The 26,978-nt window shown below is 50.7% G+C and overlaps 1 protein-coding gene across 1 annotated transcript in view; it reads right to left on the bottom strand.

Annotated features, from left to right (window-relative positions):
• Positions 1 to 21,178, bottom strand: part of NKD1 (NKD inhibitor of WNT signaling pathway 1) — an 85,586-nt gene extending 64,408 nt beyond the window's left edge. Inside the window, exons 1-2 of the mRNA XM_064382929.1 lie at positions 20,943 to 21,178; positions 20,333 to 20,837 (exon numbers count right to left, since the gene is read on the bottom strand). Coding sequence (XP_064238999.1) covers positions 20,333 to 20,837; positions 20,943 to 21,178 — 741 coding nt within the window. The remainder of the gene's footprint in view (positions 1 to 20,332; positions 20,838 to 20,942) is intronic.
• Positions 21,179 to 26,978: the final 5,800 nt, after the last annotated feature.

Below are 26,978 nucleotides of genomic sequence, written 5' to 3'. Positions count from 1 at the left end.
TGTCCAGCACAGCCTGGCCCTGACAGCAGGAGAGTCACACACCCAGTAGGGTCTCCATAAGCCCAAGAAGTCCACCACTGGCCAGCCCTCAGTGCGGAAGCCTCCCTGTGCCTAGCGCAGGGCTGCTATGGCTGGGGCTGGGGGCTGCATCACTCCCATACCCGCCAGCCACATTCCACCTCAGCACAGAGTGCTGCGCAGATGATACAGCATTCCCAGCAATACATTTCCTAGATGGAAAAACCGAGGCTAATAGACACAGTCACTCCACAGATACTGGGAGTGGAAGTCCTACCCCGTCCTGCCTCCCAAGGCCGGCCATGCTTGTCACATAACACATGAATAATAACCGCCCTATGTATCACCTGCTTTCTGTGGCTAGGTACGGAGCTAAGTGTTACACAGGCATTCTCATCTGATCTACACAACAGCTCCATGAGCTAAGAACCATTTTTCCTCCCATTTTACAGATGAAGAAACAGAGGCACAGAGAGGTTAAGGCATTTGCCCAAAGGTCACACAGCTAGTACGTGGCAGTGCCAGCATCTGAATCGGGCCTGGCTGTCTCTGTGGCCAGCGTCGTGTTTCTCAGTTCCCATTATCTTCTCTCTCCATACAGAGCCTGTGTCGACCATAAAATTTTAATACCACAAGTATTCTGTGGATGTGTTTATATACTGGATATAGATCTATGTTTTATGCTTAAAAAAACTAAGCTTCCTTCCCCCCGCCCAGGAGCCAATTTCTGCCTCCGTGGGGTCAACATCATCCCCATGGAGAGTGGCCTTGAGTCAAGGCCAGTGTTGTGCAACAGGAACGGAATACAAGCCACACATGCAATTTTAAATGTTCTAATAGCCACATTAAAAAACAGAGAAACAGATCACATTAATTTTAACAATGTTATTTAAGCCAATACATCCAAAACATCGACATTTCAAAATACTATCGTTATATGTGAATTTTTTTTAATTGTTAATTAAAAAGTTGACATTCTTTTCCTTTTCTACATTAAGATTTTGAACTCCTCTGGGTACTCACAATCCAGACCCACCCTACTTCAAATGCTCAGTGGCTGTGCCAGGATAAAGGCTGCTATGGTAGGCAGTGCCCACCGAGCTCCACCCACTCTGCTAAAGCAACCTTCTGCGTTTTTCCGAAAACTCCTGAAAATCCATCTCTGCGGGACTTCCTCCATCCAAGGAACCTGACCACTCCTAACCAGAGGGTTCTACTTCATAAGTTCTCAGGACCTCCTAAAGACAAGACACCATGCTAAAAAGCTCACAAGACACAACCAGGAGTAAGAACTGGCCTCTGCCCTCAAGCAGCCTACGACCTAAGCAGGAGAAGAGTGAAATAATCACCAACCCCACTGCACACCAGGCTCCGGGGCTTCTCACTCATTCTCTCTTAATCCTCATACTCATCCTGGGAGATGGGTTCTGTTATTACCATCCCATTTTATTGGTAAGGAAACTGAGGCTTGACACACCATGAAACTTGCCCGGGGTCCACCTGTTTGACTAGGCCAACCCAGGGCAGAACAAATATGTCGGCAAAGCCATGTGGAAGCTTTTAACAAGGAGAGTGGCTTCAGGGAGGGCTTCAGGGAGGGTGTGAGTGAACTTGGAGGCAGCATGAAAGGGAAGAAGGAAGCAGAGAGCCAGGGCTAAAGCAGGGCATACAGATTTGCAGGGAATACAGAAGCAGTAAGTGCACAAGCAGAACCTTCAAAGCAGCAAAAGAGGCCGGAATTCTGGGCACTAAAATGCTGTGGCATGAAGCTGGTGCACAGGGCACAGTATGAAGAGAGTCCAAGTGCAATCACCCAGTCATGGGAAAGCATCCACTGCCCACCCATAGGCCATAATGCCAGCGGAATCTGACTTCCCAAAATATTTATCAAAAGGCTCTGGGCACCAGACTCCATTCTGTAAACCTGGATGCTGTTCCAAAGCTGAGAAGACAGATCTCCCAGAGAACCAGATAAACTCTCCTTCACATTCTAAATAATGAAAGGGAGGCAGGGAAGAAAAGATAAATCAGGCTTCTCCAATCGCCCAACTTAAAGGGATTATGGTCAGAAGTAAAAGGGAGCAAGGGGACCGTCTCCTTATCAGGCACATGGCTGCTCCAGACTCAGGCAAAACTTCTAGCACGCATCCTTCTTCCATGCCAGGGGAGAGAAGCACCCAGTCCCAATTCACAAAGGTCAGACCCATCCTCCTGGGGCACAATTTCAAGCCAATCTGTTTCCCTCTAATTTCCAGGAGAGAACAGTCCCTCCCATGTACAGAGGTGCGGACTGGAGCTCAAAGAATGAGGCCCATAAATCTCCGACTTGCTAAGGCGGCCCAGATTTCAAACCTCCCGGCACGCCAGCCCACTGCACTCAAAGGCACAAGCAAAGGAAGCTGTGGAATGAGTAGATTCAGGAATGTGGAGGAAGGAAGACCCGTTTCTCTCGCTCCCAGTGATCACCATTGACATTATAGACTGAATCAGCGAGGAAGCACTTGACATAGATGCTCTCACTTAATCCTCCTGAAAGGCCACAAGGCGGGTCTTGCTGTTATCCCCAGTTTACAATGAGAAAAGACAGAATCACACATCCAAGAAATGGCAGCACCAGCTCTAACCGGGACTTCCTGTGTCTCCAGCTGGGGCCCTCCCATAGGCTGGCCTACCACCCTCGGTTTCTTCCCTCTCTGATATGCAGTCCCGGGTTAAAGCCACTGCTAACCACCTCCCTTCCCTGTTCCTAAAGGCACACCCTTAGGCTTCCGTGTGCCTGCAAAACAAGCCCAAAATCCCAGGAAGAGTTAAGAGAAGGTGGGCAGGTGCTCAGGGGCCCCCCAGGCCTCCACAAGCCAACTCATGTCACCCACTCCCAACTCCAAAAATGCGGCCCAGCCTCTCAAGGGGCCCATCCAAGAAGCGGGCTTTCTGGCATCATATTTTCCTCCCACAGAACGTGAGAATAAAGGGCTCTTTGCTTGTCTCCTGAAATAACTGGCTCTCGCCATAAAGCAATCTTCTGCCCAGTAAAAATATTTCTGTAAAACTTGGTAACTCTATCTGCGGCTCCTTTTCTGAAAGTCAAAAATCTTGGGGAGTGAAATATGGCAGAGGCCGGCTCTATGACAAGCTCATGAAGTCATGTCTACCCGAGACAGTCCCTCCTTAACGCTGTGATTAATTTGCTGTTAACCACAGGGACTTTGTGTCTTAATATACTCAAAGCAAAGCACCAGTTCACATTTCCACCAGAACAATACCCACTGCCCCAGACCTGGTGTCCGGCCAGGCAGGTAGCGGAGCCAGGGCCTGGATCAGGGGCCGGAAAGGACTCAGTTGAGATCGGGGACTCTGCCAAAGGGCCAAAATGCACAAGGGAGCTGTCACCTGTGGCCTGTCCTTGGCCAAGGAAGAGGTATAGCTTATAAAATAAGTAAGGGGTGTCCCGAGATCAGGGTGTAAAAGGCACTCACAGCTAAACCAAACTAACTCCAAGATGCCTACAGAAGCCCCTGAAACGTCCCTAGGGCTTGGTTTTCCCATCTGTAAACAGGGAAGAATCATCTCAGGGGAACTTTTGAGCAAATAAATGTTATGTCCCCTCTCAACATCTTCATCTGACAAATGGCAATCACGTCCCTTCCAGGTGCTATTTTCAGCCCCAAAGAAATGGAGACGGGTTTACTGGGAATCTTCCAGAACACAACAGCAGATCCAGAGGCATTAAAGGGCTACCGAGTGTGCCTGCTGGACGCTCACTGCAGGCTGAGACTTTACTGGCAGTATGCATTATTTCATTTAATCTTGGAAACAACTCCAAGTGGTGAGCATTCTGTTCCTCTTTTTACAGGTAAGAAAACCAAGGCCCAGCATTAACACCATTCAGTACAAACCCAAGTCCAAAGCCTGGGTCCTAAGCTCTGCACACCCCTCAAATTGGGAGAAGATCACATAGGGAGAAAGGAGTTAAGTAATGTAATGAAGTCTCAAAAAAGAAAAGCCATACAAACTAAATTGCGAGTTCCTAACCTGGGGGCTATGGGTGCCCTAAAATGGGAGTAGCAGATGTAGAGCATTTATCTAAGGAGAGAGACACATAAGATTCAGTGGATTCCCAAAAGGGTCTTGTTACTCACTCCTTGAGGGTAAAAATCATCAATGTACGATCATCATGGAGAGGTTAGAAGCTTGAAAGAAAGGCTGTAACCCAGGTGGGCTACATGAAGGAGGTGGCAAACCACCCAGGCTGTTCCAAGATCCAAGGGCAATGGGTGAATCAATGTCAGCCACCTGGCTGCCCGGTCCTTACCCAGTCTTGCCAGCTGCTGATCAGAGCCTTGTTCAGTGATTCTGATTCCAGGGACCAGGCCGTCCACAGCTGTTGGCTCCACCCACACTGTGTGCCTTCTGCAGCCTTCTCCTCTCAAGTCAGTTTCTCATTAGGGAGGTTCCAAGGGCTGCGGGGAAGGGATTGATCCCAGCCTCCACTCCAGGATGGGCATATATGACCCTGGACTGTCAGAGGCACAGGGATGGGTTCTGGGATGTGACCCAAGTCAAAACAATGGGAGCTCCACCTGGGCTTTTGCTAGAACTTTCTTCTATAACAGCTGAAACTGGAAGCCTGAACTGCTGGGAACCAAATTGCCATTACCTGGGAAGGGTCTGCCTAAGGATGAAGCCAATCTAAAAGAAAGCAGGAAGATGCAGATTGCTGTCCTGGGACATAGTGTGAGCTCAAGGATCCAGCTGTAACTGAAGTCCACTCCCTGGTTACACAAGCCAAGAATTTGACTGTATAAAACAGTTGACATGGGCTTGAAACACAAAGGGTCCCAACCGATCCACAGAGAAAGCTTGCACCTACTTAACCGCAAGCTCCCCCTGAAGCTGTTTCCCTCCTGGATTTTGTAGACACCAGTCAGGGGGATAACTCCAGCTTTGCCAGAAAAATAGCAGAGCCACACCTGGAGATGGTATCAGGATGCGCAGTGTGTGTCGGGGGCACAGGGGCAAGGGTGGAAACAGAAATGCACACTGTTGCTCTAAAGCCGACCACAGGCAGAAGTGCACAAATGATGTAAATGCCCAGCAGTAAGGAATCGATGCAATAAATGATGGTCCAGCCTTATAACAGAAGGCTCAACAGCCGTGAAGAACAATATGGTTATACATACTGATATGGAATGATTTCCAAGATAAGTTTAAAAGTTACATATTAAGAAAGCAAGGTGCAGAGCCAGATGTATGACATGAATCTTAAGTTTAAAGAAAAGATTTAAGGTCTGTATCACTTTTTGAGGTACTTGTTGAGAGACATGGGCTCCCTCTGTCACTCAGGCTGAAGTACAGTGGTGTGATCATGGCTTGCTGCAGCCTCAAATTCCTGGGCTTAAGCCATCCTCCTGCCTCAGCCTCCCAAGAACCTGCGACTACAGCCACACATCACCATGCCTGGCTAGTTTTGTTTTGTTTTTAAATAGATGGGGTCTCGCTATGCTGCTCAAGCTGGTCTCAAACTCCTGGGCTCAAGCAATCCTCCCACTCTGGCCTCCCAAAGTGCTATGATTACAAGCATGAGCCACTGCACCTGGATTCTACATCACTTTTTTATGGTTCTCCACCTTAAACGAATTTTTCAATTAACCTACAAATATCAATGCTTCTTGGTCTTATTGGTCAAGATAGCTTCTGCTGTCTGTGCAGGGATAAGCGTGTGCAAACAGAGCATGGCTAGAAGCATCTTGAGGACCCCACTACAGCAGATGCTTCTGAAGGGGGAAGCTGGGAAGTGGAGGTGGGAGGAGGCTTCCTGTGTACTGCATACCTTTAGTACTATTTTGGATTTTCTTTCTTTTTTTTTTTTTTTTTTTTACCATGCATATGACTTAATTTACAGAAAGGAGAAAGGTGAGGACCGTTTCTGAAGAGCAGAGGCTCTCTTCAAAGGCATAGAACAGCCTGGCTCCATAAAAGAGGTGGGAACTTGGAAGGAACAGACCAGACTCCCTGCCCCTCTGCAGCTGTATACCCTCTGAGCCTCATCAATCTGGAAAATGTTCCTAAGGCTCTGTCATGTGCCGACCCAAAAGGCCCAAAGATACAAGGGTGAGCCACAAAGAACCTTCCCTGTGGACTTGGCAGTCCAGCCGTCTGGCCTCAGTTTCCCCATAGTAATAATTTTGATCCTGGCCATGTTTCCGTGAATATTAAATGCCTGACAAAGCCCTGAGAGGAAGGCTTTGCAAGTCATAATGCCCTGGGTAAATCCTGGCTGGAAAAAAGCCACCCACTTAGTGCTGCTGCCTCCAGCCCAGCAGGGAGCTTGCCTTCCAATGCCCCAGACCAGAGCCAAGAAGATAAGTCCTCACTCAAGAACCCAGTAGCAGCTGCCGAGCAGAACCTCCAGGGTTAAGAAGGCTAGAAAGGCCCTGATTTGTGACATCAGGAAAAGGTGCTCCAATCCAACCATCTAGAAGGAAGCCTGTGATCATTCCCAACCATGTCCATAGCTGCAGCCAGCTCGGGCTGCCCCCACCAAGCCTGAACAAAGCCCATGTTATAAGGAGTGGATTCTGGACAGGCCCCAAAGAGGGTTAACCAGGCTTCCTGTGGTGGAGAGCTTTCTGTTCACCACCACCTGCTGTGAATCACTCCTATGCACTCCTCTGACACCTCCCTGCCCACTGAGGATGGAGTTTAGCCTGATACACAGGGTCTTCTCCATGCATCCAGGGCTGTGTCATCCAGCGCAGTAGCCACTAGCCTCATGGGGCTGTTTAAGTTTACATTTAAATTCATTCAAATAAAATATATATCTTAAAAGACAGTCAGTGAGTTGCAGTGGTCACATGCTAAGCCACAGTTTCCCAGAGAGGACAGTGCAGACACAGAACATTTCCATCGTCAGAAAGTTCTACTGGTCAGCACAGTCTAGAGGTCCTTCCCACAGCTCCTTCTTTCTTCCCATTCTGTGGTGTGCGGGGAGGGCACCTAGCAGCCTTTTAAAGAGAGGCAGGTGTCAATGACTGCCAGGGAAGCTCTAAATCCACTTGCAATTTTAAGTAGGGAAAATGGGAAGAGGAGAGAGGAGAGAGAGAGAGAGAGGAGAGAGAACCGTAGATCGAGAGCTTGTCATGAGTGAGGACCTGCGCTGGCTTCTCTGCAGGGCCACTCATAGGTCTCACTACTCTACAAATGTGGAGTGCCCCTCCTCATCCCTCTCCAACTCCTGCGCCCTCCCGTCACCTTTCCTTCAGGGTCCAGTCAGCCCAGCCCTCGACCAGTACAGAAGGGTTCTAACTCAGGCTTGGGGAACCCGAGGACTCTGCATTTTGAAGAGCACCCAAGAGGTTCAAATGTAGGTGGTCCTTGGCCACACCGAGTCCGCCCCAACCCCACATTCCCTCCAGCTGTTGTATTCTCTCTCCACTCCTTCTGGTAAAGCTTCTCCATGCCGTTGCCTACACACGCTGTTTCCTCATCTGTCATTCACTTTTAAAATATATCGGCTTTTTGAAAAACACAAAAAGTAGCACATGCTCATTTTTTTTAAGCCAAACAACCTAAAAATGTACAACATGAAAAGTGAAATTCTCCACTCCTCAGGGAAATTGTCCTTGACAGTGTACTCTTCCAGATCTTTCTCTATGCACCTGCAGATACATAGCGACACACTGTAAGAAACAGGACCACAGCCCAGGAATGTTTTGCACTTGCTCTGCTCATTCAGCAGCATTTCAGGGTCTCTTTTCTGTCGGCAAGAGAGGCCCCTACTCGCTGCACTTTGACCAGTTGCAGAGAGCTCAGTGAGAAGGCCACAACGCTGTTACCTTGTCCCCTAGTAAAGGATGTTGGAGTTGTCACAAACTTCTCATTCTTCCAAATGCAGCCATCAATATTCCCGTAAGTATGTGCTTCTGCTCCCCTGCACATGCTTCTGTCCCTTCGTGAGCCACCCAAGTCTCACCTCTGTTGTCACTTCACCAAGACAGTTCCTGCCAAACCTAACTGTGACCACCAGGATCCTAACCCAAGGGACACATCTCAGTCCTTTTCTGTAACTCCACTCTCTCTGCAGGAGACCACCTACTCTCTCGTAGACTGTGTGGATGGCCCCCAGTGAATCCCCTTCCTAGTATTTATGCCCCGTGTAGTTCCTTCCCCTAAATCTGGGATGGACCTCTGACTTGCTTTAATGAAGAGAATGTGTTGTTGCTAATTCCAGGCCTAAACCTTAAAAAGGCCTCGCAGTTTTCACTTCCGTTCTCTTGGGGAAGACAGCCACCATGTAAGTCTGATTACCCTGAGACTGCCATACTGTGAGGAAGCCCAAGCTACCCATGAGGTGAGGCCAACTAGAAGAGAACTGAAGCCCCAGACACGTCACCCATTGGAGCTGCTGCAATCAGACCCTTGCTGCTAGAGCCACCCTAACTGTGCCACATGGAGCCATAGCCCTCCCAGGCTCTGCCCAAAGAGCATACTCTCAAGCAAGTCATAAAGTGATCAAGTCACTAAGTTTTGGACTATTTTTTTTTTTACAGCAGTAGAAATGAAGCCTTTTCCTTTCCTTTAATGCATTTTTCAGAGGAGGAAGCACAAGGCAGGAGAGGTCACAACAGATACCTCATAGCTAAGCTAGAGGTACCCCCAGGCTCGGGGTTCCCAGCACAGCACTCTGTCCATCTCCCGACGACTCAGCCATGTCTTCCTTTCTCCTGGGATAAGCTGCTGCTGTTGGCTTCTCAGGGGAGAAGCCATGGGGCCCCCCATGGGACTGCTCATCCTCTTCACTCCCTTAGCAAAGGGAGTGAGCCAACAGCAAGCACCCGCAGCAGCCCTGGGAGCACTGACCCAGGCCCAAAAGTCAACAAACCAAACAGCTCGGAAAGCACAAAGAGGTCAGGAAACTTGCCCTGGGTCACACTGCTAGTGAGAAGTAGAGTGAGGGCCCAAAGCCAGGCATTCAGACTCAGGGCCTGCACCAGTGACCCACACCAGTGTTTTTCTAACACTCTGATGATGACCTATAATAAGAATTATATTTTATAATGTGCTCTGTGTGTGTGTGTATATATTTATGGGTCCGGGTGCAGGGGTCTGTGTGTGTGAAGTGTGTATATATATATATATATATATTTTTTTTTTTTTTTTTTGAGACGGAGTTTCGCTCTTGTTACTCAGGCTGGAGCACAATGGCGCGATCTCGGCTCACCGCAACCTCCGCCTCCTGGGTTCAGGCAATTCTCCTGCCTCAGCCTCCTGAGTAGCTGGGATTACAGGCACGAGCCACCGTGCCCAGCTAATTTTTTTGTATTTTTAGTAGAGACGGGGTTTCACCATGTTGACCAGGATGGTCTCGATCTCTTGACCTCGTGATCCACCTGCCTCGGCCTCCCAAAGTGCTGGGATTACAGGCGTGAGCCACCGTGCCCGGCCTATACATATTTTTTTTTAACTAAAACAAAAAATTACACAAAACAATATTTACTCTTAATGTATATGATGTTTTCTCATATTTTTACTCTTTTCTATTTCATTTTTTAAAATGCTGGTCACTAAATTGACATCATGAACCATGAATGGGGCTGTGACATACAGTTGGAAAAAAAAATAAAAAACTCGCCTCAACTGATTTAAGATGGCTCTAAAATCACACTGATCTGAATTTCTTGGAGCAAGATTCCACTTCCAAGTCAAGTGGCCATGGACAAGGTGACTGACGTCTTTAAAGCCTCAGTTTCCCTATGGGTAAAATGGGCATAATAGTAACAGCTGCCTCATAACAGTGCTCTGAGAATCCAGCACTATGAACCATGCTTGGCCCGGAGCCTGGCACACAGCAGACATGCAGCAAGCAGCAGCTATGCCGTTACCACCTCCTCCTTGAGCTGCTGCTCCCGGACTCAGCACAGGGCTATGCACACAGTGGGCAGCTCATGGGCACACTGAGCCTGCAGCCACTGAGAAAGCAGCCACGCGCCCTGGACCAGCAGAGGCAGTGGGGGCCTTCGGACTTTCCAGGGCAGGGAGCAAGAGAAAGTCCCCAGTGCCTGCTGAAAAGGCAACTTTGTTCCTGGTTTATAGTAGTTCTCTTCAATCATCTTTTTGCCTTTGAAGGGGAAAACAACAAAGTCAGGGTCAAAAACTGTCCTGGAACAAGGCTCCCTCTGGAAACCAGGCATGGAATGGGCATGGCACCACAAACCAGCACCCCCAAGCCCACTCAGTGGAGCCACCGCAAGCCAAGGCCTCTGAGTGAGGGGCCCACCAGCCCACGCAGCCTTCTGAAGTTAGAAAAACATCCTCAGGTCTGAGCCCACTGGGGAAGCTATGGCCTGAGGGTAGACAGCCCCATCCTGCTAACAGGGTCCTTTTATGCTCTGCCTCTCCCTTCCCCAGGGCCCCAGCTCTATGCTCAAAGCCAGAAGGCTTGGGCAGCCTGGCAGGATAGCCAATCCGCTCCAGGGTGACACTATTTCTTGTGACTGAGAGGTTCTCCTCCCTACCTCTTCCAACCTGACCAGAAAGCCGGAGTCACAGACACCAGTAACATCTCGTGAAAGGCTTGCAGCAAGGAGACAAGGCCTCATGACGGGCTGCAACATACAGCAGTGCCGCCCAGCCCAGCAGGCACTGCCCACTCCCCACTGCTGTACCACACAGTTCTGCCATAATATCTCAGAGACCGGAATGTGGTTCCAAGACAGACACCGAGAAGGGGCTGAAGACTTTCTCTGTGCACCAACCCCGCGTGTCTCCCGGCCTTCGCACGTCCCATGCCCTCTGCCAGGAATACTTTTAATAAACCTTTCATCATCTAGCTATTTCCTATTTATTCTCTCGGTCTTAACTCATGTATCACTCCCTAATCTGAAGTAGAGTCCCCTCTTATTCTCCTTCCCCATCCTCTGCCTTCACCGCACTTAGCACACTGGTAGTGCACTTAGCACACATCCAGGTGACCACTAGCAAACGATACTGGCGAGCTGCGAGAGAAGGGGTGACATCTTCTTTATTCTTTAACTTGCTGAAATGAACAGATTTCCACCCTTAAAACAACTCCATGAGGCAGAAACCATTACTCTAACCAGTCCACAGATGTGAAAACTGAGAATCAGAGATGAGCCATCACTTGGCCCAAGGCCACCTAGCTGGGGAGGGGTCCAGCTGGGACTCGGACCCAGGAAGTCTGACTCTGCAAGTTCTAAGCACACTTCTGGCACCTTCTATGGGCACATGCTGGTCTTCAACATAAAGTCTCCCAGCCCACATCTTTATTTACCCTTCCTGTGCCTCCCACGGTGCGCTCCCACCAGACTGAAATGTACTGTGCACAGCTTCCCAGTCCTGAGCCTTTGCTTGACCTGCACTCTCTGCCTTGGATGCAGCCTGCGTCCAGCTCTCCCTGGCTGGGCTAGTGACTCTAACTTGCTGGACCTGACTCCTCATCGATGCAATAGCGGAATAATACCTAAGGCAGTTGTGCGGATTCTATAAGAGAATGCATGAGAAGTATGATGTTTAGTGCATCTGATACTCATTCACATGTCCTATCATCGCTAACATACTGCTTCACTACCACCAGCACCACCAGAGTCTTAAAGGTCTAAATCAGCAAACACAAAACAGGGTACTACAGGCCAGATCCAGCCATCTGAGTCACCCAAAGAAAGTGTTGTCTAAAAATGTCAATTGGTTAACAGTTTTTTTAATTGGAAAAGTTTCACATAAAAATCCAGACAGATGGATTTTCTTAATGATCAGCCCATGCGGCAACACCAGGACCATATTCCCACATGGCAGTGGTTGGCTGGGGCTGAGTGGCACTACTGCCCCCTTGAGGCGGGGTGTGTGTGGTGGGGGGGGTGCCGGTACCCACCCCTCTCAGATGTCTCCCACTGAGTCTGCAGCATTCTATACGACCTCTCTGGAGCCTGAAGTTCTTAAGTTTCTGACCCCTGATCTCCGTCTTACCATTCTTCAAAGCTCTACTCACGTGCCCACCTCCTTCAAAAAATCCTCCCAACCTCCACAGCCCTGTGCTTCCCTTATGGTTTTATAACTTTAACAGTTAACTTGCACTGAGCACTTACAAATATTCATGCAAAGATCCCAAGTAAAATATTAGCCTATCAATGAATGCAGTCACATTTAAGAGTCATCTATCAATGACAAAGAATTTCAGAGGGCCAAGGTTGCACTGGGAAATCCAGCAATGTAAATTAAGCATACAAATCACACACCACATTAGCGAAGAATGATCGGTTCCATCTGCATCCCAGCAGCATGTGACAAAACTCATTATTCCTGCTTTTACAAAGTTTAGAAAGCCAGGAGTTGAAGGAAGCGTTCTTAAGCAAAAAGTATCATACTTGGTAGTTATTAAACAGAGTATGAGAGATTCTAACCAATGCAATAAGAGAAGAAAAATAGATGCAAGGCAATGGGGAGAGTTTAGTTCCACTCTCAGGGAGGCGAGAAGTATGTCCTAGGCCTCACAGTTTCCACAACACCCTACGCACGGCACATGGGATGGAGAAAGCAGCCAAATATTTGTGGAATGAATAACACCCCTGATGAGTTCTGATCCCTGTTACATGTTCTCAAAACATCCAGTACTTTTTGGAGGCACATATCACAACTTAAATTGCACAACTTGTTTATGAAAATATTTCTCTTTTCCTACGAGATGGTAAGCTCCATGAAACAAGGCCTTCACTCTAGGTACAGAGCACAGGTGTCCCTGGCCTAAAGCAGGCACTCAATGCTTGCTGCCAGAGACACGGGGGCCGACTCGAGGGTGCCGGGTGGGAGGAGGGTGAGGATCTAAACCTACTGAGTACTGTGCTTATTACTGGGGGATGAAATAACCTGCACACCAAACCCCCTGACACCTACATAACAAACTTGTATGTGTGCCCTGAACCTAAAATAAAAGTTAAAAATATATATATGGCTGGTCACAGTGGCTCATACCTACAATCCCAGCACTTTGGGAGGCCAAGGCTGAAGGACCATTTGAGGCCAGGAGTTCAAGACCAGCCTGGCAACATAGTGAGTCCCTGTCTCTAAATAAAAACTAAAAACAAAACAAACAAACAAAAAAAAAACCCTACTGCAGATGCATGAATGAATGCACTCCATAGATAGCTGCTAAATTATGATGATTTTATTCTACATCACAGCTGGAGACTCTAAAGCCCAAAGAAGGGTGAGGGGCAGGGGGCCTTTGGCTGAGGCCACACCAATGTGAAGCACTCTCAGTACCCTGGTATCCTCTGAAAGGCGTCAGACACACACAAGGCCACACACACACACCACAGCCCATGTGACTCAACAAGTAAGGAAAGCCAAGCCCAGACCCAAGCCTCAGAGCCCTCTAAACAAACACATCCAGGACCCACCCTGTTGGGCCAAGCCGCCACCGCTCTGAGGCTGGGGATGACTTCAGTGCAGAGACCTGAGGCTTTCCTCCCGGAGCCCCACGACTGAGGCCCACACAGCTAAACAGCTCCCTTCTGCCTTCCCAGGAAGCTATCAAAGAATTACTTATGTCTCTGGAAGTGCTTGTTTAGAGAAGGTTGTCCACCCCACCTGGGCTTGGCAGGAGCGCAGCATCACCAGGCTGCCCTTCGGGGGTGCTCAGGCTCGCCTCCAGCCCCTGGAGGAGCTCAGCCATCCTTCACGCGGAGAGTCGAAGCCATGAAGCAGCGGGAAGCTTCCCAGGATAAACGGGGCAGGGTGACATCAAAGTCCTCCTTCCAGATTAAACAACTGAGGCCTTCAGCTCTCGCTGGCGTGCCTTCCAGAATATTCTGGGCTCCTGCCTCAGTTCTCCCTCCGACGGAATGGCAGATATTTTGTTTGTGAGAGACTGAATTTTTTCCTTCCTCAGGGAGAGGAGGAGGGGGTGGGGAAGGGAGGTAGGGCGGGAGAGGAAGAGAAAGAATGTCTGTGAGAGACAAGAGCGGCAAAAAGAACACGTGTGAGTGGGCAAGAGAGAGGGAAGGCAGGGAGACCGCCGGAAGTGCCTGGTTTGGAATCCAAGAAGTGACGTGAAACGTAAATCTAAGCATGTTGTGATTCACAGCCACAGAGTGAGGCTGCAGGACCCCTGAGCTAAGAGGATTCCAGGGCACCTGGCTCACCAGTGCCAGAGGGGCTGCACATCCCATCTCGGCCCACGCGAGGGACTCTTTCCACAGGCACGGAGGCGCTGCAGCTCTGGGGCACCGTGAGCTCTCTCTGGGGTTCGCTGGTCACTCCCTCTTGTTCCCTGGTCTCTGAAGTACCTCCTTCTTGAGCAGCAATCCCACCCCATAGGTCCCCGGTAACCCTGACAGCGGCGCCTCCAGCCCTGTGGCGGACCTCCTCCCCCAGCACGGCAGCAGGGTCACCAACCCAAACAGCCCGGGTTGTGCCCCCAAGTACCTGTCCATGACACCAGGGCAGCACACTGACTGCCCGCCCCGCTCCACCCGACACACCTGTCCAGAGGGACAGACAGGTAACTCAGATGTGCCAAGAGCCACCAACATGCAAGGCTTTCCACAGACAGTGCCAGGAACGACTTCCAGTTCCCGCAGGCTCCAGAGCCACTTGGAGGCCACATTCCCTTCTTGATTACCCAGCTTGCAACCGGCCACCCCATCTTCCAGGGGCAGGGCGAGCCTGGGGCCTCAGTCAGCTCTTTCCCCTGCTCCGACGCATTCTTCCTGTCTTTCCTCAGCCGCAGTGGCCCATCCTGCCCGCTCCTTCCCAGAGCGCTTCTGCATGGTCCAAGGAGCGGGCCTGGGTACTCACTGCTGCTTTGCCCCTTCATCAGACTGGAAGTCACAGAGGCCAGGACCCACGTACGTCTCTCTTATTCTCCACTGTATCCCCAGAGGCTGGTCCAGTTAGGGACTTACTAATTCATAATTAATAACAAGGCCAAGTGTAGTGGCTCACATCTGTAATCCTAGCACTTTGGGAGGCTGATGTGGGAGAATGGTTTGAGGCCAGAAGTTCAATCCAACCTGGGCAACGAGGCAAAACCCCATCTCTACAAAAAAATAAAAATAAATCAGCCGGACACAGTGGGATGCACCTGTAGTCCTAGTTACTTGGGAGGCTGAGACAGGGAGATCACTGTGAGGCTGCAGTGAGCTATGATGATGCCACTGCACCCCAGCCTGGGTAGCAGAGTGAAACTCTGTCTCTTATAAATAATAATAATAACAAACAAAGAATTACTGATAATAATTTATATTAATTCATTAAGCTGAGTGCCTGAAAGAAAAGGCCTGGTTCAACCCTTCCACTCCACACAGTAGGACCTGGGAAAAGATGGAATTTGGAAGCAGGAATTAAAGAGGAGAAGCTGGCCAGGGAGGAGGAGCTGGGGAAAATGTAGGCAGGGAGGGTGACCTAATTTATCTTCATTTTTTGCTGCTGACAGTTCAGGCTTGATGTTTCATGACCTCACAGGGACACTTTGGTCCCGGAGTATATCTGAGCTTCCTTGTACTAACAGCAAATGTCTGTCCATCCATCCATCCATCCATCCAGCCCCCTCTTCCAACATCCCCACTGGGTGAGCAGAGGAAACGTCCCCTGAATTCCAGGACCTTGAAGAACCCTCAGCAGGTGCCTCCTGGATTTGATTTCCCCGGGATTTCCTACAAAAACATGAATGTAGAGGATGCTCCTGGGCTCTGGGGAATGGAAGGCACACATAGTCTGGCTGAAGGGCATCTGACCTCCATCCCCAGGAAGAAAACTCTCAAAGTGAGGACAAGACACTCCTCAAAGCCTCTACCAGAGACCACATCACAAAGACGCATTAAAGCGCTAAGAAGATGACACCCATGCCTGCCACCCACCCATCCTGAGGGACCCATGGAAAACCAGAAGCCCCCCACCCCCAGCACTCTGCCCAGCCCAAGCTCTCCCAGCCTCTGCTTTCCATCTCCCAGGAGGAAAGACAGTGCCCAGGCTGGGCCCAGGCAGCTGGCCCTGGTGCCCGTGAGCAGAGGGGACCCTCCCTGGAGAACTCGAAAATGCCAGTGAGCAAGGCCCAAACACCTCCACCCTGAGTCTTTCTCCAGCCTTAAAGCAAATCATCTTTTAATCTTGAAACACCAAATATTTAATTTATGCTCTACCTCAAATGTCAAGCCCACCTCCCAGCACATAGCTTTGAAACCACGTAAAGAAGCCTAACACTTTCCATATGGAAAAGACATGGGACCTTTTAATTGTGCCAACTGGTATCATTCAAGGGTAATTCCCCTGGAATCCGGCACTCAAGCAGCAGCTGGGCCAGCCTCCAATCTCATCACCCAACCCCACACGTTCTCATGGGCTCCAATGGAGCCTGCACCCTCCTCGTCTCCTCCAAATATCAAAATACACTAATACAAATGCAAAAATATAAAATGCACAAATATCAAAATGCATTTGACTGGTGCCTCCAGTCAAATTACCAAACTACCTGCAGCTGCCTTTGATCCAGAGCCGGGCTTGCCTGCACCACCGCTCTCAGCCTATTTCTTCAGGCAGCTCTGCTGTAAAAGAACGAAAGGGCCAGCCCAGGGCATGGGGAGAAAATTGTTTTAAATCTGATTGTATGCATTCACATTAGGCCTATACAGAGGCACACAGGCCTTCACCAAGTGCTTCCTACCTGACACCTGAGTCCACTGCACTATTCAGTCAATCTATTAAGCTTTTTCACTTGTCCATTCTATTTTCCATACCCAGTGTTTCCAGCTGGTTTTCTTCTGTAACTGCCTGTTGCTGCTTCACGTTTCCAGCATCCTCCGTTATCTCTCTGAGATTACTATGCTTATTTTGCTTTCTAATTCTGTTTAGCACAGTGTTCTTTGGCATGTGTGCTGCTCAGTTTATGGCTCCTCTTCACAGTACTCATGCGCCTCATTCCTTTTCTCCTATGAGCCCATATTCCCTTGGACTTGCTCATGTCCCCAAGGAAAGGGCAAACGCCCAGCCCTTGGCCTGTGTCCCTCCAAGTGAGCCTGTCATGAGAGCAGGGGAGGCAGAGAGCCTCTGGTTCCCTGATCCCAGCACTATCGCTCCCTGTTTGTGGGCCTCCATCTCCACCCCTACAAATGTCTTCAGTGAATCTTCCAGTAGGTTCCCTTCCTTCCCAGGTTCAACAGTTATAATCCCATCATAACATGCCAGGGATGAAAATATATCACACCCATTTTGTAGATGAGCCAATTAAGGTATGCAAAAGTAAAATGGTTTGCACAGGTGACAAATAACTAGGACAGTGCCTCATTTATTTCTGTATTTTGGAGGGCATGCTTAGTTTAATGCCAGCATGGTCACCCTGTCACATCTCAGGATCCTGCATGCAATTTGGACCCATCTGGGACATTTCCCAAGTTCCTCAGACCCCGTCAGGAAGGAGGAGGACAAATATGGGTCACTCCTCCTTCTGCCTGCCCCACGACTGGCTCATCTCAAAGCACCCCCTCTCTGGGAGTTTTGAATGCAGCACCCTCCAGGTGGATGCTCTGGCACAGGGTTTCTCTACACATGACTTCTACAAAGTGCACCAGAAAGGGAGAAAAACACAGTCCACACCAGCGGGCTGTCAACACTACAAGGTTATGGGAAGGATAAAGATAATGTGTGCAAAGTGCTTGACACATATAGGCACTTAATAAATACTAGTTATCACTGCAGTAACAATAATTCTAGTTGGATGAGCCACTGTGTCTCCAGCCAGTTACGTGACAGGCCAGGTAAAGGACTGGAGGCGGAGACTAGCCCCAAAACGGACCTGGGGCTGGTGGGAGGACCTCTGCCAGCCCTTGGAAACCAGCAGACTTCGGAGCCCACACCCTCCTGCATCCTGATGATATCATGGAAGAATCTACCAGCTACCCCTTTGGCGCCAGAGGGACTCAGGGAAATGAACTGAGGGCTGCCCATTGCTGTCCTGTTCAATATCTCAGTGCTTCCCAAACGTTGGGCACTCCATTTGCACATTCACAATTTTGATCACTTGCACTTAATATTTTTCTCTGAATTGACTTCACATTAGACTCTCTTTTAACTTAGCTTCATCCAAAGCAATAATATCTGCAAAATCATGGGTTTGATGTCCTAGTTACCTTTTTCTGGTTAAAAAAAATAGATAACTATTAAGATTTAAAATATTCCTCCAGGTACCACCTAAAATCGCCTGGAGGCTGCCTACAGGGCTGTTCCACACCCTGGGCTCCCCCGAAGTTCTGACTCAATAGCCCTACCTCTGCAGACACACTGGCTGGGCCATCTGGGCCCAAGGCTGGTGAAAACACAGGCGTCAGGCATCCTGGTCCCCAGCAGCAAGAACAACTCCCAGGGAGACAGAGGCCAGCCTCTTGCTTAACATCTTTGATGGCTGAGGCCCACCCTCCAACCACCTGACACATGTCACGCCAAAGCCTCTAAGCCTCACATCTTCAAAAGTACTTTGAACAAACATTAATGACCCCTCAGCATTTCTCTGAGAGAGGGGGTGAGGGAGGGAGGGGGACAGGCACCGTTCCATGCTGTCCTCAGCTGGGGAAAGAAACAGGGCAACAGAATTCCGTGACTTCACCAAAGCCACACTTAAGCTGGGGCCCCCTCCCCACCCTCCCTCACTTCCCCCAATGGCAACTTTTACTGGCCTGCATTCCTCTCGCTGGGAACACTACTATTTAATTAAAAACGACAGACTTTTGTTTTCCTCTCCCTCTTTCCTCCTCCCTCCCATCCTCCCAGACTGGATGCCAAGGAGACCCACCAAAAACATGCGGGTAACATTTGTTATGGCTTTGAAGATAAAAGTCAATTGAAGTAAGCCCTCGCTGTATTTCAAGTTTTCCCTCTAGCATGGAGCAAGCTGCCTGGCAGTTTAGAAAAAGAGAAAAAAAAAAAAGGAGGGACTGCAAATAAATGTCATTCTGCAGGAATACTTTGTAAAAATAAACAGGCTGAAAAAACCCAAAACTTGATTAATGGAAATCCACTCAGTTGGCCTCTGTCTGGAGCTGCAAATGCATTTGTTCATGTGGCTAAATTAGATCATTTTCATTGGCCTTTAAATAAATAAGTAGATCAAAAACTAGAAAGAGTGGGGGAAGAAGGGGGGGTTGTAGTTCTGTTTTTAAAGGGCCCCAACTGCAGAGCCCCCCCCCCCACCAAGATTTGACCTTTACTAGGGGATAGCAGCTCCAAGTCCAACCCAGTGAACAGAATACAGAGAAGCCTCCAGCTAAGCAGTGGTGGTGGAGGACAGGGGAGCTTCTCCTAGGCCCAGAGGTTACTTCATCCACACAGAGAAACTGACTTTACCCACAGGCCCACCTCCCGACACCAGCACTGCAAGCTAGCTGCCAAGTCCCACCACCCAAATACACACACATCTGAAGTCTCCACTGGCCTCTCCCCAGCCCATGGACAAGACCAAAGAACTAACCAGACCTGAGACTCAGTCTATTCCCCCTCTAAGTTAAAAAAAAAAAAAAATTAAATGTCACATCAAAAAGTTGATTCATCCTTTGATCCTGGGCTTGCGCGAGTTCCACGCAGACCGCCTGAAAGCCCTGTGCAGAGTTCCGGAGCTCACAGGACATCTGTGAACGCCAAGTCCCAGGCCAGGAGCTGGGGCTGGACTCATTCCCACCACACTTAGTGCTCCTCCAGGAACTCCAGCCTCAGGGACCCATGGGGTGAAGGCTCAGGGCTGTGCCCAGGCTACAGTAGAATGAGGCCCTCTCTGTCATGGGCCAAGTAAGGGGTCTACCACGTCTCAGTCCCCCTCGATCTGCCACCCAGAGGGCCACCTGCTCTACTGGGGTTCCTGGACAGGTGGCACTGATGAATGCCACAGACAATCAGAACATATTCAGATCCTGGGGCCAGCACAGCTCTGCCCTCCGCCCAGATACCCCTAATACCCCCGCTCTCCCTGGCTCCTACTCCAGCTCCACCTTTGAATGCTGGTGGCAGAAACAAGGTAGAAGTCAGAGCAGGCCCCCAGATCCCTCCAGCACAGACAGGCTTCCTCATCAACTGGATCTTCCCCACCTCCCCACCTAGGACCTTTCCCCCAGGCAGCCCGCTGCCTCGGGCTGGGTACTTCAAGGTTCTCCAAGGAATGAGGGCAGAGGGTTGTGTTGGCAGGGCAAGGGGCAGCTGAGAAGAGATGTTTAGACCTAGAAGCTGTGCAGGAAAGTGCTCAAAGTCGGGATGCATGGGTTTAGAGACCCATCTCTGAGCTGAAAGGAGGCGAGGAAGTGGGGCAGGGTGGGGAGCATACCCGGGTGCCTCGGCCTATGGTGCCTGCCAACCGCAGCTGCCGGGGTCCAGAGACGCCGCCCGGGCAGCGCTGCCTCCCGATCCACTCCTCGATGCCCTTCCGAGCCCAGGCGGCGCTCACGGCGAAGCTGTCACCTGGGGTGGGGACGACATGAAACCCCTGAGTCTGGCTCCGGGAGCCAAAAGTTACCCCCGCGGTGGGAAGACGGAGGCGCGGTGGAAGGCGAAGGGCCAAGGCACGGGGGAGGCAGTTCACGGGCTGGGGCAGGAGCCAAGAAAGGGACGCGGGTAAGTAAAGGGGTTCAGCGAAGCTTAGGAGCGAGGAGCCAGAAGAGGGTGAGAGGGGTGAGCAGTACCCCGGGAGGATGGGTTTGGGGATCAGAACAGGAAGCGCTGGCGGCCAGGACTGCGGAAAGGGCTGGGGGTCAGGAGAGGGGCCGCAGTAGGTGCAGGAGCCAGGATCTCGGGAGAAGGCGCCGGGGGGGGGCAGGAAGAGGGGGCAGGGTCTTGAGGGAAGGCGCTCGGGGGGTCAGAAGAGAGGGCGCCGTGAGCGCCGAGGGCAGGGGCACAGGAGGGGGAGGGGCTGAGGGTCAGCGGTGGGAGCGCAGGACCGCGGGGAGCGGGTAGGAGGGACAGAGGAGGGGGCGCGAAGGCTGCTCCGGGAGCGGGCTTGCGGGGCAGGTGGCCGGAGATGGGGCTTGGGGGTGGCCCTGGTCATAAGACCTAGCGAGCTGGGCCGTTCGGCCGCGGCCGCGGTGCCCCCCGCGTCCATCCCAGAGGTCTGCGTCCCGCGCGCCCCTACCTTCCGGGCTCTCCCTGCGCTTGCACACGGCGGCTGCAGGCACATCGCGCGGCGGAGGCGGCGGCAGCGGCGAGAGCCGGAAAGAAAGGAAGGGAGAGAGTTAGCGACCGCGGCGGCGAGGGCGGCGGGGCCCGGGGCGGGCGCGTGGGCGGTGGCACTGACCCGGCTTGGAGTGAAGTTTCCCCATGCTGGGGCTGCGGCGGCCGGGGGCGTCCCTAAGCCATGCGCCCAGCCCGCGGGCCTGGCGCCTCGCCTGGCTCTCCTCCTCCCCGAGCAGCCCCCGAGCGGAGCGGAGCCCGAGACGGCGCCGGGACGCGCTCCTGCCGCCGTCGCCGCGGCCCGACTGACGCCCGGGAGCTCGGAGCCCCCAGCCCGCCGCCGCGGCCCGCGCCTCCCCGCGCGCCCATTGGCCGGTGCGGCGCATCAAAGGCGAGGCGGGCTGAGGCGGGGGCGGGGAAGGGGGCGGAGAAGGGGCGGTAAGGGGCGGGGAAGGGGGCGGGGTGCGGGCGGGAGGGGCCGGACACAGGCAGCGCTCCCCGCCGAGGTCTGGGGCGCCGGGACGGGGTCCCGGGGGCCGCGTCTGGGGATCCCGCGGGGTGGATCTGTCCAGGAGTCGTACTGGGACAGAACACCCCGGCCCTCGCTGACTGCACTGTCACTTCCCTCCCCTCCAGGTTCCCTCTAAAAGGGCAGGGCGGGACTCAGCGACTCCAATTCACAGGTGGGGAAACTGAGGTCGGGAACGGAGACTTGAGCTGCTCCGGCGCAAGCGTCGGCAGCGCTACCTTTGTCCAGCCTTCCCAGGACCACGACTTTCTGCCTTCTGCAGAAAGTGTTCATTACCCGCCCTGTGCCCCGCCCCCCACCCCGCACTCGTCTAGTTTCTCATTTGGGAGTCCAGGAGGAGCCCCCAGCGCACCCCAGGCCAGTGTGGGCCCAGCCCTCTCCTGGCGGCGACAAGTGTCCAAAGAGCCCTGTTGTCAGCCAATCTCTCGGATCTCCTCGTCCGGGGGCCCGTGGGTGCCCGCCCGGGTCGGGGCGCGCTGCCAAACTGCGCGGCCCGGAAGGGGGTAACCGCTGGGTCTTTGATCTTTCTTGGTTTCCGCTCCCCGCTGCAGTTCGCCAGACCCAAGGGTTTGTTTGTTTTGTCTGAGGAGGTCTCTGCGGGGAGGTCGCGCGGGGGGTGGGGAGGGCGATTGACATCAAGGGGTTCTACCCCACCTTTGTGGCTCTCAAAACGCCTGCCCCTTCTGGGGACACTGTGGGTCCAGGTTACGCTCGTCCTAGTAGCCGGCAGCTCGGGCCTGGGAAAAGAAAACCCGGAGCTCAGAGTGAAGACACCAGCCCTGACTTTTGGAGTGAATTCCCTGCACAAGGCTCAGTTTTGTGATCTGTAAAATGGAGGCTCCGTTCTGCCCTTTTCACCCACTCTCTAGAGCAGTACCGCCCAATTGAAATATAATTTGGGCCACATGTGTAATTTTAAATTTTCTAGGTGCCGCATCTTTTAAAAGTAGAAAAGAAATAGATGAAATATTGATAATATATTTCACTTAACTCCATACAGTCAGCCCTGTTTATTCGCAGGTTTCACATCTGCAGCGTCAACCATCTGTGGACTGAAAATATGCAAAAAAGAATAATACAGCAAAAATAAAGAATTAAAAGAGTTTTAATACAGTATAGCAACTATTTACATAACATTTACATTGTATTAGGAATTACAAGGAATCTAGAGATGATTTAAAGTATACAGAAGGATGTGTGCAGGTTATATGCAAATACTACTGGACATTTTATATAAGGGACTTGACATCTGGGGATTTGGGTATCCTCTGGAATCCTGGAACCAGTCACCAAAGATACCAAGGGAGCACCGTATATCCAAAATAGTGTAATTTCAAAATAGAATTCGATATTTTACATTCTTTGTTTTGCACTAAGTCTTAAATTAGTCAGTATTTTACACTTAAATTACATCTCAAAGACTAGCCATATTGCAAGTGATCATTTGCACTTGGCTAGTGACTACTGCATTAGGCAGCATCGCTCCGGAAGATCTACATGTCTCAAAAGGACATGAGGAACTCGCAGCCCCCCAGAGTCATAAATCTCTTGATCCAAGTGTCTTACTTTCATCTTCCAAGCTTCCTTTTTTACACACCCTTTTTGGCGGAAATGAAAGCTAATGTTATAAGCAAGTACATTATAATGCTATTGGCCCGGTGGTTTCATTTGAGGAGCACTGAAACCACAAAAATATACTACTGTTGTCATTTTTATGTTACAAGTCTTCATTCAATACTTCTGATGCACCAGTCCTCATCCTCCATCATGTATTCTCATCCTTGCAAGCACTCTCTGAATCAGACTTATACTTGTTCTAGAAAGGAAGGAACTTATTAAACTCAAAGAGGTGAACTCACTTGCCCAAGATCACACAGCTCATCCCTGACCCAATTAGGAACTGAAGTCTAATCTGTTGATTTCATTGCCCATGCTTGTTTTCACTACATTAGGTAGTGAAACAACACAGTCCAAAACTAATGTTTCACCACTAGAAAGAGAGTCTCCCATCTGGAAACAAATATGAAGGGCCAGCTATGTAATAAGCATTGTTTTAGGCATTTAAGATACATCAGTGAACAAAATAGACAACTGTCACTCTCATGGAACTGCCACTCACCTAGGGAGAAGATCGGCAAGAACCCATAAACGTAATGAATGGGTAAACAGCGTGGTAAGTTACACCAGGGGTAACAGGCCACTTTTCTTTCTTTCCATCCCATAAGGAGCTGGCAGCAAGCAGTTTTGCCCTCTGGGGGACAACTGGCAATGCCTGGAGGCATCTGGTGGGTAGAGGCAAGGGTTGCTACTACATATCCCACAATGCATGAGATAGCCCCCCACCACCACAAAGAATGATCCAGCATCAAATGTGGGTAATGCTGAAGTAAGAACCCCCCGAGCTGCAGGAACATAAAAAAGTGGGGCAGAACTGCGGGGTCAAGAGTAGGAGGGAGGCAGGGGTTTGAGCCTCTGAGTCAGAGTGGGAACCCTCCTTCAGCCCCCTCAAAAGGCAATGGAATTCATGTGGGGTTCCTGTTTGTCTTTCTCACCCCTCCCCACCAGTACCAGGGTGTCTCTAAATCAAAGCAAAACTTGGAGCATCCTTTCTCACAGTGCTTAGAAAGTTGGTTACTTTCTTAAACTGGTCCTGGCTTTCTTCTTTCATGAGAAAAAAGTATCCCCTCTTCCCCCTGGGAATTTCTTTTTACAGTTCAAAAAGAGATAAAAGCAAGAACTACAACTGCAGTTAGCAGTTTGAGTCTTGGGGGGAGTAAATCTCAAATGTCCAGCCCAGACACAAAGGCCCCCTCCACCTTCACCCTGGCGCCTCCCAACCCAGCAGGCGCCTAGGACTTCACTGCTATTGGAATCACGACACCCCTACCCGGGTCTCGGGTGAGAACCAAGAGATGGGCCTTGTGGCAAAATGTTAGCCTGTGCAGGGCTCTGAGAAGCAGGTCCCCAGGGGCCACCAGCATGCTGTCCACCTGGGGTGGCCATTTGGCCTCTGAGGGCTTCCCACCCCACAACTCACTGTCTTTTTATGTGTTTTAATAATTTATCTGGCCCATTTCTTGGGCTGTATACTTACAGTGACACATCTTTTTCTTTGAAGATTTCCCATCCTTTGGGGGAGGAGAATGGGAAAGGAAGGCAAGGAAGAGATAAGAGAGAGAGATTATAACAGAAACGGGTTTCATGGGGCTTGAGATTTAACAAGGCTGGTTTAGGTGAAATCTGTCAGACATAGAGCTGGAAGATTTAAAAAAAAAAAAAAAAAGTACATCACCCGGGTTGGCTGCCCCAATGCTTGTCCCCCAAGTTAAGCCATCTGATCTGGCCCCCTTCAAATGCCATTTCCTAAAGGAAGCCCTCCTTGACCTTCCAATCTGAAGGGTTCTTCTCTGCTCTGATTAGCCAAGGTTTCCCTGACCCCCTCCCATCTCCACTTATTTTTTATGGATGAGGCTAAGTTTCACTCCTGGAGCCAGAAATCCTTGAGGCCAGGGTTCCTGCCTGACTTAACATCTCTGAATGCAATGCCAAACACAGCATTGCCTATAGCAGGTGCCATCACACCTGCTGTGGAAGGAGACAAACTCAGCCTGCCAGGAGCGTGCTGTGGTCACTAAGGAGGGAGTACTGCCAAGAATAAGATCTGGGACAGACGAAGGAGAAAATCAGTTCCCAAGTCTCCACTGATTCCTCCTGGATCCCTGGTATTGCTTTATTTTATAGTTCCCCGGTGAGTTTTGCCATTGCTAAGGGGCCTGGAAGCCTGGTTTGGGTGAGGAGGGGAAAGTTAGACTACTCTGCATGAGAAAATATCAGGCATTCTGGAGGGAAGGGAAGAGAAAGGTCTCAAAAGAAACAAACAGCACAATAGAGTGAGAGTGAGGGCCTAAGAGGGCACAGCCAGCAAGGTGGGGAGTGGCCAATTCGCTCTCGGAACAGTGAGCTCTAGCAGGCGATTGGCGGTGCTCTCTCCTTCCTTTGTTACTCCAAGCCCTCAGCAAAATCCTAGCCACTTCCCAGGTTAGTGGCACAGGACAAAATGAAGCAATCAGAAAGATGACCCCCACAGGTAATTAATGGGGCCATGGACAATCTTCAGAGTGGAGACGTCCTGCAGAGAAAAGATGGGAGCCAGAGGCAGGCAGGAGGCATCAGGCCTTGGAGATGACACGGAGGAGGTTGGCCTTCCCCAGGAACTGGGGCTGGGGTCTCCAAGCCACTCTGTTTGGGTCTCAACGGCAAGAGGGAACAGCACATGCAAAGGCCCTGAAGTGGGGACTGCCATGGATGTTTTGGAAACAGCAAAGAGGCCCCTGGATTTGGAGCAGAGAGAGCATGGTTTGGAAGTAGAGGGGAGAAAATGAGGTTGGAGGTGACGGGGCCAAAAGGCAGCTGCTTGCCTACAGTCTGGATATTGCTTGAATTGAACTGGATTTTCATGCCACCAACTCCTCCCAGGTTCAAGGTGTTTTAGCAAGTTTAGAACACAGGCTTCCCAGGTGAGTCTGGAGGAGAGAGAAAGCAAGCCCAACCTCACCATCTCCTTGGCAGGGGCCCTGCTCTCCTCCCAGTCCTGCCTCTCTGTTCTTCTTCACACTGGGCAGAGAAGTTATATTAGTTTGTTCTCACGCTGCTATAAGGACATACCCGAGACTGGGCAATTGATAAAGGAAAGAGATTTAATTGACTTATAGTTCTGAATGGCTGAGGAGGCCTCAGGAAACTTACAATCATGGCAGAAGGTCTATGTCCTTCTTCACATAGCAGCAGGAGAGAGAGGTGTCAAGCAAAGCGGGTAAAGCCCCTTATAAAACCCTCAGATCATGTGAGAACTCACTATCACAGGAACAGCATGGGGGTAACTGCCCTAATGATTCAATCACCTCCACATGGTCCTGCCCTTGACACAGATCATTACAACTCAAGGTGAGATTTGAGTGGAGCCAAACCATATCAGAAGACTTTCTTTGACAATACCAGTCTTTGGGAAAAAAGAAGCCCCCACCTTTTTAAGCCTTTGTCTTTCAGTTACATGCAGCCAACCTCGACCTGACCACCACACAGCCTCTCCATCTGTAAAGTAGAAGGAAGTGTCGGGAAGATTCGCATTTCCTATAATGGGTTCCCCCAACCACTGGTTTGTGAGATGCTATTATCATGTGAAAGAAGGGACTCCCTGAGAAATTCTGGGCAGCCTTGGCTTAGCCAAAGGAGTCAAGTTCTTTTCTGCAGGACTTGTCAGAGCTTTCATTGAGTAGCC

Source organism: Aotus nancymaae, unplaced genomic scaffold (assembly GCF_030222135.1).
Source record: "Aotus nancymaae isolate 86718 unplaced genomic scaffold, 86718_ANA_hifiasm-v0.15.2.pri h1tg000030l, whole genome shotgun sequence".
Taxonomy (NCBI): domain Eukaryota; kingdom Metazoa; phylum Chordata; class Mammalia; order Primates; family Aotidae; genus Aotus; species Aotus nancymaae.
The sequence above is the reverse complement of the archived record's forward strand: the minus strand, read 5'-3'. Positions and strand labels throughout refer to the sequence as shown.